This window comes from Gavialis gangeticus, unplaced genomic scaffold (genome assembly GCF_001723915.1).
Source record: "Gavialis gangeticus isolate Ggan-Ray unplaced genomic scaffold, GavGan_comp1, whole genome shotgun sequence".
NCBI classification, from domain to species: Eukaryota; Metazoa; Chordata; order Crocodylia; family Gavialidae; genus Gavialis; species Gavialis gangeticus.
Genome location: NW_017729014.1, coordinates 19,144,223 through 19,160,742, shown reverse-complemented (window position 1 = coordinate 19,160,742; position 16,520 = coordinate 19,144,223). Strand labels below are relative to the sequence as shown.

Sequence of the window (16,520 nt, the reverse complement as noted above, 5' to 3'; positions counted from 1 at the left end):
TATTGTATGCGTACAATCATTTCAACCCTTGGAGGATGTACGATTGGTAATAGCAAAAGTGCTCAAAACCTACGATGTGGCATATGCAAAACCCAGGTCTCTCTTGGAGAGTCTGACCTGACTTTGGGGTTTGCTGCCAGTGCTGTGTGAGGACGGCGGGCATCAAAATAAAGACATGCTTCAACTTGGAGAACCCAGTTCTCATCCGTTCACCGGTGTCTTACAGCAACTGATAGAAAGTACGGGCAGTCCTCAACTTACGATGTCTCGAGTTACGATGTTTCGCATATACAGCGTCTATAAATGGACACCCTGTTTCAACTTTCTGACGTCAGTTTCGATTTTACAACGCTTGATCCGATGTGACACCACGACAGAGAACAAGTCGCTGTCACCCATCTCCCTGGAGAACATCTGTCCAAACTTTCTTGGTCACTTTATTTAAGAAAGCCGACAAGACTCCAGAAAAACCTGCAGCCGAAACTCTTGAGAAGACTCCAGCCGAGAACCCGTCAGAAAGTCCAACCAAGAGTCCTTCAAAAAGTCCAGCAAAGTCACCTCAAAGAAGTCCTTCCAAATCAATATGATTGCTATTTACGATATAAATACAGTAATGTTACTCATCTATAATTGATTGAGTACAAAGTTCTTGGTTATTTTGGGTGAAAACGGGGTATCGGGCCTTGGTTCAGGAACCAATCCCCCATTTATAACATTGCTTCCTAGAGGAAAATGGGTTCCGAGTTACAGTGTTTCAACTTAAGACACCATTTTCAGGAACCAACTGTGTTGTAAGTCCGAGGACTGCCTGTAAAGAAGAGGATTTATTTACGTATTTTTTCTGTGTAGGGTTCAGCAAATGCAATAATTTTGAGCTTCAAGTACAGTAATTTCATAGTTAAGACCTGGCAACACTTCACAGCCTCCCTGTGCTGCCCAGCGGTGTGTGCATCCCCACTGCAGGTGTGGGCCAGGGTGCAGCCTGCCTCTGCCCCTCCTGGGTACCCCGATTGCGGTGCCAGCCCAGTGTTGCCAGGTCTTAAATATTAAATTATCATATTGGGAGCCCAAAAATGATCGTCTTTGCTGAAAAACTATTGTACCCTGAAAAAAAATGGAAATGAGTCTGTAAATAAGTTGTTGTCTTCTTTACTTTCTATTGGTTGCTGTAAGATACCAGTGAGTGAGTGAGAACTGGGTCATCAAAGTTGAGGCATTTCTTTATTTTGAGGCCAGCTGTCCTAAGAACGTGCTGGCAGCAAACCCCCAGGTCAGTTCAGACTCTCTGAGAGTGACTTGGGTTTTGCGTATGCTGCATGAATGAGCTACCTCAAATTATCGTACTTTTTGAACACTTTTACTATTATTGATCATACAGGGGTTGAAATTATCATACAAATACGGTAATTATCGTCCACCTGGCAACACTGCCAGACCTGCCTGCTTCCTGCTTCTGTGCCCAGTGCCTCTGCAATGCACCTGCCCTGCCTGTAGCACATGCTCTCTCTTGACTTGTGCTCCCCCTTCTCTTTCTGCATCCCTGCTGCTCCCCAGAAACATGCTTGAACGTTGAGGGAAGGATTTGCTGCCCCTCAAACCACAGTTAAAAAGACACCCCCCTGCATGCAGTTGAACAGGATGGAGGCAGAGGGGAGCCTGGGGCTTCAGGGAGCTCAGTCCCATCTCTGCCAGATGCCAAAGTGAACACACCTCACAGGAAACCTTGTGAGGGGTGACACATCCTGGATTTTCAGTGCTGATGTAATTGTGTCCCAGGCTCTGGTTTTAAACAGCCTGTGAACAGTTAGCATGTGAAGTTATGTCCCAAGGTTGCCTGAATGCAGTAAGACCAAATGTGTTCATTATGTTGTGTGAATTGGACCAAATTGGGAAGGAATCTAACAAAGTAAGGAAGAGAGAGGGGATTAGCTGGGCTAGTTTGACATTAGGCAGAAGGCGAGGCAGTGTGGCACCTCTCTGGATGGCTGTCAAGCCACACTGCCCTGCCTTTGAAGTAAGGAAGATTGTAGCAGACTTGGTATTTCACATCTGTTTCTGGTATGTAAAATATGAAGAGCCTTTGAATGCACTGGTTCATTTGATCCAGTATGGGTATCCCTAGGTTGACTTTGAAGAGGTTATTAGTGGGCCAGACTTTATTCCCTCCAATTATACTACAACATGATGCCATTGCAGGGTAAATTGAAAGGTGAGGTGAATCTGTGTAGCAATGTAAAGGTGAACATGCTAGTTTCAGCAGTACTTGGTAAATAGAGCTCTGTGTGTCAACGGAGTCGGAAAATCACTTGTCCACTGGTGAGTAGGAAGCTTTCCCTCTGTGAGCATAAGACGTGTGGGACCTACAGCATGAGCTATATAGCAATGTGAGTAATAGTCATACAAAGTGAAGGACTGGTAAGTTTAGTTCTGCTATTCAGAGCTAGGCTGGCAACTGAGGAGCTGGCAAGAATTGTTCTGGTTTCGGTTTGAGGTTGCAAGTTGCTAAGCTGATTTAAAAGCAGGTAGAGACTAAATAAGTCCATGCATAGTGGAGGGCAGGGGAGCAGAGACCCCTCCGGAGTTATCAAAAACTGTGGACTAGAGGTGGAAAGTATGTTCCTTCTTCCTTCCAGAAGATACAAGGAGCAATGGGCACAAGTTGATGGAGAGGAGGTATAGATTGGACATCCGCAAGAACTACTTCACAGTTAGGGTGGCTAGGAGCTGGAACCAACTTCCAAGGGAAGTGGTGCTGGCCCCTACCCTGGGGGTCTTTAAGAAGAGGCTGGATGCCTACCTGGCTGGACTCATTTGAGTCCCGTTTCTCTTTTTGGGGGTTTTTTGTCGTTCTCCGGCCCTGGCGGGGGGTCGGGCTAGAAGATCTACTAGGTCCCTTCCGACCTTTAATCTATGAATCTATACTTGGGGGAGATGCCAGAAGATCCCTGGGAGGAGAAACAGCCTTCAGTTCTGCCAGACTTACTGTCTAGAGACAAATATAGAAGTGAGGACCTCTGAACAGGGTCCTAGAACAGCACAGCTTTGACAATCGGAGTCATATTTTCTGTTCCAGCAGCTGGAGTAGAGGCTCTGACAGGTGCCCTCACCCTCCTGTTTTGTGTTGGCTTCTGGCTGTCAGGTGTCTGTCTGGCTTTTAATATCTGGTGTGTTCCTACCCATCATACTTGCTTTTTGCATTTTGAATAATACTGAATACATAGAAGGATATTAAATATTCTAACTTTTGTAACACATACTAGAGCTAATACTACAGCTACCATTCTTATTTAAGACCATATGATGTCTATAGACTGAATTGAGTTGAGAAAGTTCATATTTTTTTTAAAAGAGGAGTGAATCATTCAGTCTCCTTGAATGTTCTAGGGAGATTGTCACAGTAATTACTTACTTAAGGTGGGGCAGGTTGAATGACCTAATTCCTAGAAGAGATTAAGTCATATCAGAGAATTTCCAATTCATCCTAAGCAAAATTCCAGCTGTGAGCACCCTAGTCCCTCCCTGAAGCACTAATCAAACCGTTGACCTGGAAGAGTAGGAGATGGGGCCTATGATGGGAGTTAGCAGAATGGCATTAACAAGCTTTTTGATGATGATCATTTAGACTCTCACTCATTGTTGCACCCTTGTTTTACTGGCATTTCCAAAGGGGTGGTATCCAAATCCCATTCACTTTGGGGTGGTATTCTGGCCCAGTACAAGGGAGTGTGGTGTGTGCAGATTTGCTTTTTGTCTGCCCATAGTTTTCTATTTTATCAACAGAAATGCAGTTTTTACTGCTGCTTGCAATTCAGTAGAGAGGCTTTGCATTGAGTGGAAACAAACTCATTCCCATATTGCTACAGGTCTGAGGTGCAGGGAAGATTACACTGTAGTGTTTCTGTCAGTAAATTGAGGATGCTGGTATTAATCTGGTACTTTTCCTAGTGTTAAATACACTTCAAACAGGCTAACTGGAAATCTTCTCTTTTGTAGCAATTGTTTGTTTCGAGCACTTGGTGACCAGCTGGAGGGACATTCCCGGAACCACCTCAAACACCGCCAGGAAACAGTGGATTACATGATAAAACAGCGGGAAGATTTTGAGCCTTTTGTGGAGGATGACGTTCCCTTTGAGAAGCATGGTACAGTCCTGGTGGGATACTAATAGAAGAGGCTATTTTTCTGGCCCAAACCTATATTAAGAGTCTCTCTACATTCTTTAAATGTCATTTGGTTATATCATGCCAGAGTTTTCTCCACCAACAAATTTCAGGGGAATAATGGGATGCTAGAGAGGTGAGCATTTGCCTGACCTTGGAGTATATTCAAATTGAGGTCAAGTGTGGAGAAGCAAAAAGCTGGGATAGTTGAATGAAGCCTAAGTAAGTTCAGTGCCTAGCTCCCAGAACACTTCAGTAGGCATTGACTGCTGAACTCCCTTGGGTTCCTCTGAAATTTTCATTCTAAAATTCTCGGCTTTAGTGTGGTATCAAAATTGAAAGGTTGATATTGGTTGCATTGAATAATGCAAAAGAAAAAAGAATAAAAGAAAAACAATAAAAAACATGGATAAAAGAAAAACAACCCTATATAGACTTGCTATGAGAGCCTGTAGAAACCACTGAGTAACGTGTGGGAAACTGTTTGGAAGATAGAGAGAAGACTGCTGTGTACTCAAACCTACAGCCGAGCTGATGACCATGCATGGTTTTAGGGGAAGCTGTTCTGCTAGAGATGGTGATCCAAGACCGCTTAATCTTTTATCTTGGCCAGTTTCTAATGGGTAATGCTATGCTTGCTGGTAGGGCTTGCTTTCCGTTGTTTCTCAGGGTTGTTGCTCGGGTTGTGGTTTTCAGGTGTGTTTGCAGGCGGCAGCCAAGTGCCTAACCCCTTCTATATCTGTTCTCATCTTTTCCCTAGTCTCCAATTTGGCGAAGCCTGGCACTTTTGCTGGCAATGATGCTATTGTGGCATTTGCAAGGAACAATCAAATGAATGTAGTTATTCATCAGCTCAATGCTCCACTGTGGCAGGTAAGAATCAAAGCTAAGCTTTCCTAATTTGGCCTTGCTTTTTGCTGGGTAGTCTAGATAGTGTTAAAATTTTCTGTTGTTTAATGCAAGGCAAGGATCTATGTGGTTGATACCTTTTGTTGGACTAACTGCATGTTGGGAGGTTTATGGACAAGTTTTTGGGTACCAAGCTGATATTTAATGTATTTTTAAGAGGGAATCCTGAATCTTAGATATTAGTCTTGGCATAATTGTGAATGACTTCAGCATCCCACTCTTCCTTAATTATGTAAATGAGGTAAAGAACTTTAACTGGGGTAAAAACAAAGTTTAAATGTATGAAATGTGAATATGCTGGAGCAGATCCTTCTCCCTCAAGCTGACACAACTTCCTTAAAGTTGGTTTATACCACTAAGTGTGAGATCTATGCATACTGGTAGCTGCTTTCAGATTAGACTGAGGTAAGTCTGGTGGAGGCTTTCAGCGCTGTTGAGTTTTAAGTGGGATTGTTACAACAATGTAGAGAATGATGGGGATCTTGTTTGTGAAGCTTAATTAGTTCTTTATCAATTTCAGGAGAAAAAGCTAATTTCTAACCATCTGGGCAGTGAAATTTACTGAAAGTGCCTTCCAACAGGGCTAGTAAAGGCAAAAATGCAAACTGATTTTAAGATGCAGTTTGATCAGTTTGAGGCATGAAGAATATCATGGTCTGTGGTAGCTTAGGACTGCATTTGGTGGCCTAGCAGGTCCCTACCATTTGTGTGTTCGTACTGGAAAAGCAGTCACTTAGAAAGTCTTTTTTATGTGTTCAGAGGTGCAGCAAGTGAGCAGGCTACTTCAGTCCAGGATGGTTCATCTGTTATGTCTCATTGGTTATAAAGAAATTGCCTCACTTCACAGCCAGCACAATGAACTGCACAGTTTTTTTTTTTTTGGTTTGACATCTATGTAGATGTCAAAGAAGAAACATGTTGAAGGTCTTAATGATGTGTTAGCACAGGGGTGGGCAAAATGCAGCCTGGGGGCCAGATGTGGCCCGCCAGGCCATTCTATCAGGCCCATGCGGCCCCTAAAAAATTTAGAAAATTAACATTAATCTGCCCTGGGCTGCCTGTCATGTGACGCTTGATGGCTTGCTGAAACTCAGTAAGCAGCCCTGTGCCCAAAATAATTGCCTGTGTACTCTAGTATGCTATTGCATAGACTTCAGAACCATAAAAGAACCAGGTTAACTGTCCCTCACGGTAAAAAAAAAGCTCTGTTCCGTGTTAAATTTGATAATTGTGAAAACAAGTCAGCAGGAAGAATGTTCAACTTCTTGACCCCGCAGAGCATACAGAGGTAACTGCTCTGCCAGAATTCATGGAAATGTTACTTGCATTATTGTTTTGAACTGGATATTCAAGTTAATGTGCTCTTATCTGTACTTTGTGTGTCACTTCAGTAACCTCCAGCTGTTTCCCTTGCCCGCTGACCTTTTCAGTGCCATAATTACAGGGCTTATGAGAGCCCAAGTTTTGCATGCCTGAATGTAATGTTGGTGAAAGGGATTAAGTTAATACCCCTAGTGATGGAAGTCCCTAATCACAAAGCATATAAGTCAGGGTGGGGGGAACACAGTCCACTCGCATCCATCATTCTGCCCCAACCCTCCTCCATAGGGGCTGCCTTTACAGATACTCACTTTCCTTGTCCTGCTTGAGTCCTTAGTGTTATAAGAATTACCCTTAAATGCAAAGCAACCAAGTGAAAAAAAAATCTGAGTTGAGTAAGAGTTTGAGGCTTTTAACTCAGCTTAATACTTAATGCATTTGTCATCTGATCCAAAGCTTATTAAAATCAGTGAGTTCTGCCTATTGCCTTCCTTGGGTTTTGGATCAGCTTTCTTGGTTTACTTTAAAAAAAGAAAGGCTTCTTGAGTTGCCTGTTGTACCTGTGGAGTTAAAGGGTTTGCTTTGTCTCCATCAGTGCTTTGGTCATTTTCCTTTGTTAATGAGAGCAAAATAAATCAGTCCATTTCCACATGAAAACTAGCATCTTAATTCTTCCTTTCTGGGTAAAATTGTGATGTGGTTGCTTTCTGCACTTAGTTGCATGTTCCCTGCAGCAGACCTCTGATTTATAGCTTGTGTAAGTTGCTGGAGAGCTCACATGGAGGCCTTGCTAAATTAGAATTAACGCCACAAAGAAGGAAATCAAGCAAAATGGCAAAATATGCTTTTGGAACTGCATGCCTGTGCTCCTATAATGGCAACCACCTGTCAGGCTGATGAAGTATAAAAACTAAATCGTGTTCCCATCCAACATACTGACTTCCATAAACATGAAAGGAGAGTTAAATAGAAGTTGTTGACTTGAAACTTGAAGGTGAACAAGTTTAAAAAATTTAAATAAATGGAGAGAACCTGTATTTGAGATCTCAAATGATTAACACAAGACAAATGTGTACACAAGAGTGGATATAGTTTAAAGGTGAGTGGTAAATATCTTTAGCTATAAAGACCTGGGTTCAAAGAACTGAAAGGATTGGGAAACTGCAGAGCCTTAAACCACACAAGAACCTTAAATCATTCTTTGTGCTGCTTTGGGTGATGGGAGTCATCTGTAACTCAGGCCTCCATTCTCCGAACTCCAAGCTGACAGGTGAGTAAAGCAGGCTTACAAAGACTCAGTTATGAAAACATCTGTGTAATTCTCTATATTTCATTGCAAGAGTGGAGACGTTAAGCAGTGTTTTATATGAATGTGTAAGTAATTTCATTTATCCAGACACCCTGATAAAGGAGTTATCCTAACATTTTGTTTCATCAGTAAATACAGATGACTCTTTGGGTAGACAATTGCTAAACTTTGAACTGATATAGTAGATGAACATTGGGCTGTAAACAGTCCTCTGAAATTCAGTTACCTGATTCCCACAATTGGCATTTGTCTGGGTTTGCAAATCTACAGTTAACTCCAGAAAATGTCATCTCTCGTTGCAAATTTTATGAATGCCATCGTGTCACACCTGTGAAAGATTTTTTTTAAAGCAATTCTTGTCCAAAATAGTGAGATCTTAGCTGGTCACTCTTAACTAAATACTGCCTAACCATATTTTGTCATTTTTAAGGAAGAATGTCTTTTAAAAGGAATAGGAACTTTATTGTGATACTTTCTCTTTTCATTGAAAATTTAGGGAGGTTGCCAGGGAACTAAAGCACTCTTTGTGAGAAATTTTAGAAGATTAAAAATGTTGCAAGTGGTTTTAATGGAAATTAAAATAAGTCTCCTGGCCAGTGGTACTTAAAGATTAAATCTACCAACACTACACTTCTAAAGTCGGAAGAACTGAGCGTTGATTTTGCTTCCCAGCACCGCAGTTTGTATATGATGGGTGATACTATTTTTGGTATGTTTGGGGGATTTGTTAACATCACCTAATTTAAAGGTGCTCATTAGCCACCTGAGAAGCTTCTCAGGGCAATGTTTGCATTGTTCTTATGCACTACTGGAAAGATCAAATGCTCTTCAAAATATGGAGCTAAAGTTGGTGCAACTTTTGTCCTCATTGAAAATATTTCTATCTTCTTTAGATCAGAGGCACAGATGAAAGCAATGTGAGGGAGCTTCACATTGCCTATCGGCATGGAGAACACTATGATAGCGTACGGAGAATCAATGACAACTCTGAAGCTCCGGCTAATCTTCAAACAGAGGTTGGTGGTGACAGAATGACCTGTGAAGTCAGCTCTGGAATTTGAAGATGTGGGCATATGTTTCTTCTCACCAGTGTCTTGTTTTTAGCACTGGTAAAGAGAGAATCTCTCCCCAGAGTTACAGTTTTACAGTTAAAGAGTTACAGTTTTCCACCCTAGCAGCCTGTTTCAACAGTGTTCTTAGTTTGCTGGACTGTGATCCAAGATTTGCTGAATTCTAGTCCTGCTTCTGATTTGAGAGGATGTCCAGGTATCTCTGAGTAAGCCCCATGTCAGCCTACTGTGTGTGCACACCTGTATACATTGAAAATCAAGAGGGGGTCAATACAGGTAATAGTCTTACACTACAGCCTGTTCTACCTGTCATTATGAAGGGTTAGACTGAGCTGTGCAAGAATCAGTCTGCATGTAATTGTACAGTGTGCAATGATGTTAACAGTTTCAGAGAATCTAGCTATTGCTTATGTTTGTGATCCTGTAGTATTAATAAGAGTTATGGGAAACAGTGTAAAAGACAGTAAAAAAATTATTTGGTTTCAAAGACCTATATTAAAAAAGGAGCTTTGAGGAAAAGGGCTGTGATTATAATAGCTAAGGTCACTTTGCTGCTGGCACTAGTTTCCTTTTGTCCATCTTAAAATGACTGTGTTTTCCTATGCTCTGGGGTCTTGTCTTGACCCATGCTGATCCATGTGCATCTTGCTTGTTATTGTAGATGCTTTGTAAAAATGAAACAAATAAGAAGGAGAAAATCGAGCCAAAGAAGGATGAATCTGAAGAGGAGGTGGAGGATGAAGTAGAGGATGCTATTCAAAAAGTTCGCAATGCAACTGGGTGTTCGGTCAGTATTTAGTATTTTGTGAGTAATATGCAAAATAGAGAGCACCCATTGTTACGTGAAGATTGACTTGAGAATGGTTCACTGGCTGATGCTCTTGGGCAGCTTTAGTGCCAGAGCCACAGATCTGGATATACTTGCTAATACAGGTAGGCTAATTACAGGCAAAGCATGTCCCTTTTATGAGTGACTAGTAATTTGTTTCTTTATTTATGTGTTGACTTTGTCATTTCCTAGAGGAGCCAGATTTTCAAATATTGCTGAGCTCCATTTTGTGAACCTGGGGCCCTTGTCAGAGGTCTCAGAAAGACACCCAAAATCACTAGGTAGTTTGACAAACCTGGGCCATTGTTACTAAATGGCTGTATTTAGCAGCTGCACTGCTCCTGCTAATAATGCCTTGAAGCTGACTGAGAACAGGGCCCATTGTATTTAGTCCTGTACAGACATAGGTCAGGGACTGTCTGTTACTCTAAAGGGCTGTATATGTGCAGGCTTGACCTGGCTCACTGTACTGGTCTGCCATGATCTTTGGGTTTCCATGTCTTGGTGTAGCTCAAACTTATTGCTGTTGTCTCTGGTCTCACAGCAAAAAAAAAAATTTACAGGGATTCCAGAAACAAAACTAACTTCTAGTCAGAATGGTGTAGCTAACTGTACAAGTGTCCTCACTAACAGTGGTTCAGAATCTTTCCAATACATGTGTCCTCCTCTCTCTCTTGTGGATAGGATCTACATTTCATAAGTCAGATTCTAGAAGTGGAGAACTACAATATTGATTCTGCAATATTTGCCATTCTCCAAGTGAATGAAGTGAAAAGAATCAGTAAGTAAGCAGATCTGTTACCTTTATCCTTTTGAAAAATGCCCCATAGACCACATTAGAGACATTCCTTAAACATGAGACTCATATAGCAGTAGCAGAACACACATTTCTCTTGGCTGTCCTATTGGTGTATGTAAGCCATGGCTCAGAAGGATAACCTCTTACAGGATGAGGGTGAACTTCCACTCCCAGTTATTTTTTGGTGACTCTGCTGACGCTTTCAGTATGGTGACGGTTGTGAAGCTGGTTTTAGCGACTCTGCTATGAACTGGAGTCAAACAAACAATTATTTTCACAAAAAAACACTTAACACATGTTACTGCAACCAATCTGGGATGGATTTGTGGTGATAGTACAGAGTTTAAAGGGTTCAAGTTACCAATCCCTTGAGCCATTCAGCCCCTTAAATAAATGGATTTCCAATGCTTATTCACTCATCTCCCCACTGAACCTAATCCATCCTGAGCCTGCTGTTGGGATGCTGGTCTCTCTTCTGCCACCTACCACTCTTCTTATCTTTTTCACAAAGCTATTACAAGCACATTTGGGTAGAAATCAGGTTGAAACTACGAAGAGGAAAAAAGACCCGTTGTGTGCAGGGTCCTTCTTTTTACTTTGCAGTGGGTTGTACTTCATGGATGGGTTACTGACATTTTTACAAAGAAACCATACTTATAATCATGGCTGACGGCCTACAATAAATCTGGTAACACTTTGGCATGATCCACTCTTGCTTAGAGCATCTCTGACCGAAATCTCTTGTATCGGTAGATGCAGAGGAGCAGTGTGGTTCCCAGGCCAAAGGTCAGAAGCCGCGTAGCTCAGCCCTGTGGGAGGAGAATGGGAGTGGCAGTAGAATCTTTGGAAATCAGGGTTTACCTCCAGGTGGAACAGAAAACAACAAGGCACAGGTTAGACCTGTTGAAGAGACTCGAGCCAGCAAAAACCATTTCCCAAAGGTATGGAAAGTGTATGGAAAAGTGTGGAGGTGGGGTGGGAAATGGGGGTGAGAGGTTACAGATCCCTTTGGGGTGAGTGGAATACCAGTATATGGGGGAAGCCCTGGCTGAATTTCATCTCTCAAACATTACTTAAAGTATTGCTGCAAGAAAGCAAGTTCCTGAATTTATTGCTAAGTAATGGGCATGTTAGAATAACGTGGCCTTTTTTCCCTCAAAGGGATAGATTTTATTTCTTTTTTCCCTCAAAGGGATAGATTTTATTTCTATGTAAAGGGCTTGGATCACAAGTTTTGAGACCATGGCATTGCACCAGTGGTTCTTTAGTATCAGCTTGTTTGTCTGTCTCTGATAAAGAAGACAGTACTTTCCCTGGTGAGCATGGCATGTAGGTCCTTTGAACTGTATTTATTGTTCGACTCTTTGCAGGTATCTAATAAACAAAGGAAGGAGCAGCAGCGGCTGGAGAAGAAGAGGCGACAAGAAGAAAGGCACCGTCAGAAAGCCTTGACTAACAAGAGTAACAATGCAAATAACAACCGGAATGAGACAGACTCAAACACGCAGGTCACTCTAGTGAAGGCCCTTGCGGCTGTGAATATTTGACTGTGACCGTGTTTAGGCCTCTTTGCAAATGGGAAACAGAATCGAGGAGGAAGAGTAGTGACACTTGAGAGAAGGCCATACTCTTCAAAACAAATTTGTGGGCATCCACTCATAGTCTCTGCGTGCTAAGTCTTTTTTGGCTTTCTACAGCTACAGGAAGAGCAACCTGGGGACATTAGAGAACATTTGCCAGTGAGTGAGGGATGGTCAAAGCTTAACAAAGTGAAAATGTGGAGGTGGTTCAGTGAACGTTGAGCCGTCTCCCTATATACCTGGCATGAGATTTGCTTTCAAGCATGGAAGAATACTTGTTTTAAGTTACTGTAAAGGGGAGTGTTAACTGTTTTCAGCTGAGGAATACACTTTCCCATTTTCTCTCTCTCTTTCTTTCTCTCTCTCTCTCTCTCTCTCTTTAAAGTGACTGGAACAAACTTCTGGAATCCTTTCCAAAACCGAAACTATCAGCCAACCACTATAGCAAAATATGTAAGATTTGTCATCCCCTGTGCCCCACACCATAACTGAATGGCAAGTTGTAGTTTGGATAGAGCTGCTCTTGCTTTTGTTCCACTAAGCCATTTGCTAAATGCTGCTGACTGTTTTAGAGGTGATTTGTACCTGGAGGCGAATTGGGCTGGCTGGATCTGTGATATTTTTGGCACAAAGTGAGTGTAGAAGAAATCTGTGGGCACCCTGATCTGCTAGCAATGAAGCCCCTCTTCTCTGACAATATTACTTGCATAAAATGAGGGGGGAGACTCGTGTACTCTTTGATTGCAGAGTTGATTTTCCCCATCTAGTATAGTCTAATGAGGTAGTACTTGATGCAGCAGACATGAGATTTCTATTAAGTGCTAGCAAAAATGTGCTGGTTTTTAGACATCTGGAATTTCATCCTCTGCCTCATGCATTGAGGGCTGGAGTCCAAATAGGGAACTTGACTGTCTTCAATCTCCAAATTAAATTCTTCTAGCCAATGGCTCAGAAGTCCTGGGGACAAGCTTCCAAGTAGCACTGATTGCTGGGAAATTTGCCCAATTCACTCCTCATAAATCAAGCTTTTTCCAGGATAGGATTTTGTAGCTTAAATTCCTCTTAGATAAGATCACCAAACACCATGAAGTATAATTGATCACTAGAGTCTAATCTTGTGGTATTTTCCTCTATATGAGTGGGAGTTTGGCCTAAAGTAAAGGTTGTGGGATTTGGTCCATGATACATGATGGCTTATACTATCAAACATCAATCAAGTTCCTGGACTTGCATGAAGAACTAAGTTAAAAAAAAAAAGAGAGAGACTGAGAGAGGAGACACCCTATTACTCAAAGTAAAGCTTAATGAAAACTTCCATGTGAGGGAGGATTCTTTTAAGGTGAGCATATGTGCCTTAGAGCCCATATCAGTACTGGAATATGTGTGGACTTAATACTTTAAAAATGACCCTTTTGACTGAACTGCCAAGACCTGAGTTAGCAGTTCTTGGTTTCCTCTGCTACTGTGTAGCATTTGAAACAATCAAAGAAATGGACCTGGCCTATAAGTATGAGCAATGTTGAATAGGGCTGGAGAAAAACAAAATAGCCCTGTGGGCTTGGAAGCTAAAATGCCTTTGGGTTCCTCTCTAAAGAGCTGGCAGTAGTGTATACAATAGCAAACAGACCAGCTGCTCAGAGATGCATCTGACATGTCAAAAAGTCCATTATTTTCAAATCAGTCTTAAATGCTAGTGCCAGCCATCATAAAAATTTCCTTTGGCAAGAAACCTATGAGCAGTATTTGTTAGCTGTAAACAATATGAATAGGCCCTAAATTCACAGTACCATTGAAGTATAACAAGGTTTGTACAAAGCTTTTGAGGGGTTATAGTGGGAAATTTGGTCTCCTGAGTGGATCTGTTCTCATGGATGCTGATTTTGGGAGTAGAGGAAAAGGTATTAAAATATGTGGGGAACAAAATGTCTTTGGACTTGGTCCATCTTGGATGGTGCACTTTTAAAACTGTGAAAACATGGATAATAGGTGGTCCTATTTTTCTAGCTGAATGGGCCAGTTGTTGCATAAAGAGAGGGTGCTACGTTTAGGACTCTGGGGCTTTGCTATTTCCTGACCCGTCCAAAGATTAGAAGTCTTTGTTTACTTGTCTACAGGCTTCACAAACTCCAGAAGTGGTTATGAATATCCATCAGCATTGTGCCTGGATGTACTACTTTCCTATCCTAATGCCTAGTGAGTTGGATGCTCAGAGGTTGGGGAAAGCTTGTAGTTAAGTGGATGTCACCAGTGTTGTGACATTGACATAAATACAATGAAGAAAATAGCTTAGCAAGATGCTACTTCCAGTTGCATAGTAGGGGGTAGTACCAGTTAGTTTTGTGCCACCCTGTTTTTATATTGAGATGGGAGACTGGTCCTGTAAATGACTAGATAAATAATATAGGCCTAAGTAGCAGTGCTAGTTTGCTTGTTGGCCAGTTAGGAATTGGATGTTCGGGTATCTTCTATGAATCACATTGCTTTTCTTGAGCCAAAGCTGATAAAAGGATTACTTGTTCCACCAGCTTGGGGTGGGGGGGTTGCGGAGATAATTGTGCTCAAAGGAGATATATTCACTGGGTGACAAAGTTCCTATCATAAACACACAAGTTGCCTTCACAACCAATTCTGCAAAGCCCAGCTCTGTTCTGGAAGACACTGCCTTCTGTGTAGTGGTGTCAGGTCTTTGCTAGAGGTGGGGAGAGAATCACACCTTTGTTTGCTTATTTAGGGTATCTGAAACTGAATATGCAATTGAAAATGCTCTAATCTGATGTGTAAATGGATTAAACGAGCTCTTATTGTACTGGGCTGATATTCCTGTTAGAGTAGCCACATTCTCTTCTTGAGTCCATGCCAAGGAAAACAGCCTTGCCCTATGTGAGAGACCCAAAGCTTTGTGCTGGCTGTGGTTCAGGCTCCTGGTTTGCCTGACCTTTCTGATTTGTATCTTTTTGGGGGCATCCCTGTGCATAGTTTCTCTGGGAACTCCTTTTCATGAATGGAAATTTGGGATGATAAACTATGTTCTCTTATTATGGTGCTTGAGTTTCAGTTCCCAGGTAGGCACTAGATACCACCTCCATCCTGAATAGCCTGCTGCTTGGGCATCTTCGGGTTTGTCAAGGTGGCTACCTTGTATAAAATTCAATAAGACTTGATATTAGCTGGGGGCTAGATAGTTCAAGATTTCATGATGACATACGGAGACTTCCAGTTCTCAGGCTTTGAATACAGGGCCAGTTTTATCAAGCAGGTGGCTCTTTAGTGGCAGACTGGAAGGAATAGTTTTGGAAGCCTGCTAGGCAGGTAAGATTGCTGCTGGCACTTGAAAGCTAGAGGCTGAGTGGTTATCCTTGGACCCTGATGTTCTCCTTCCCAAACTATCAGAAGCCCATACTATTTGTTTGTGCTATTCCTGTTTTTATGTACAGAAACGCTTCAGTGGTGGAGGTCTGCATAACTCCCTGCATCAGTGGAGCTGCTGCCTAACTTTGCCAGTTGAGAATCTGTCCCATTTTCTCCAGTGCAACACCCATCTAAATAGAAAATATCTCTGAAGCCAAGAGTTAATTGAAAGTAAAGCACCTTGGTCACATTCTGACAAGTTAGGGGAGTTGCACAGATGCAACTAAACTCTTCAGGGTTTGCTGTGTGAAGGAAGGTGCTCCCCCTATTTCTTGCACTGCCTATTCTTGTGTTTCTGACAATACCGTAATTCTCTGCAGAGGACAGTCCATTCATCTGTTGACTTCTCAGCAGCCTTACCTCATATACAGTGCCTGACTATCAGAAATTTCATGTGATCTACAATGTTTGCATCCATAGCAGTGCTCCAGATGCATCTCATTTTCCCCTTGGATAAGCTGAATGACAATTTTTCTCTTCCTTCCCAGCTCAGAGCACTCTGCAGGGATCATGCCTCAATCATCAAACCAAATGCCAAATACTCGTTTTGTTTTTTAAATACTTAGTGCAATAGAAGCTGCAAAGATGTGCCATTTGAATGAGACGAGAGTTTTGTATGTTGGATGGACTATAGAACAAAGATTAAACTTTGATTATTTTACTAAGAGACTTGGCTCATTCATTTTGTTGATTTGAACGACATGGGTGTGTTGGTGACTGCAACCTGAATCTCTCGCCATTATTAACATCCCTATTGCAGCTCCTAATTCCCTCGCAGTCTTCACTGTCTCAAAGCAACACTCCTGTGAGGTTAGGGAAATGCTAGATTCCCTGTTTTAGATATAAAGGGACTGAGGCCTGAAGAGATGAAGACCCAGATTTAGGGGCAGAACTTGGGCACCTAAGCCCTAAATTTAGGTACTGTAGTTGGATCTCCTGCTCAGTTGCTGCCTAACATTGGAGGCATTTGAAATCTTTGTAAATGCCTAGTTGTTCAACATTTGAAGTTCCCCAGCTGCCTAAACTTCTGCTGCTCAGCATGTCCAGCAAAATTTCAGACTTAACAGCAGCTCAGTGCCTGTTTAAAGGTTGCAGGTTCAATCCCTGTAAACTAGTAGTTCATCCTGCTATCTTGC

At 42.0% G+C, this 16,520-nt stretch overlaps 1 protein-coding gene across 1 annotated transcript in view; it reads left to right on the top strand.

Moving 5' to 3' along the window:
• The window catches only part of OTUD3 (OTU deubiquitinase 3), a 21,306-nt gene extending 5,255 nt beyond the window's left edge, over nt 1-16,051 (top strand). The window contains exons 2-8 of the mRNA XM_019511903.1: nt 3,994-4,142; nt 4,921-5,033; nt 8,592-8,714; nt 9,430-9,555; nt 10,282-10,378; nt 11,150-11,337; nt 11,767-16,051. Of these exons, the coding sequence (XP_019367448.1) occupies nt 3,994-4,142; nt 4,921-5,033; nt 8,592-8,714; nt 9,430-9,555; nt 10,282-10,378; nt 11,150-11,337; nt 11,767-11,943 (973 nt within the window). The 3' untranslated portion in view covers nt 11,944-16,051. The remainder of the gene's footprint in view (nt 1-3,993; nt 4,143-4,920; nt 5,034-8,591; nt 8,715-9,429; nt 9,556-10,281; nt 10,379-11,149; nt 11,338-11,766) is intronic.
• Nucleotides 16,052-16,520: the final 469 nt, after the last annotated feature.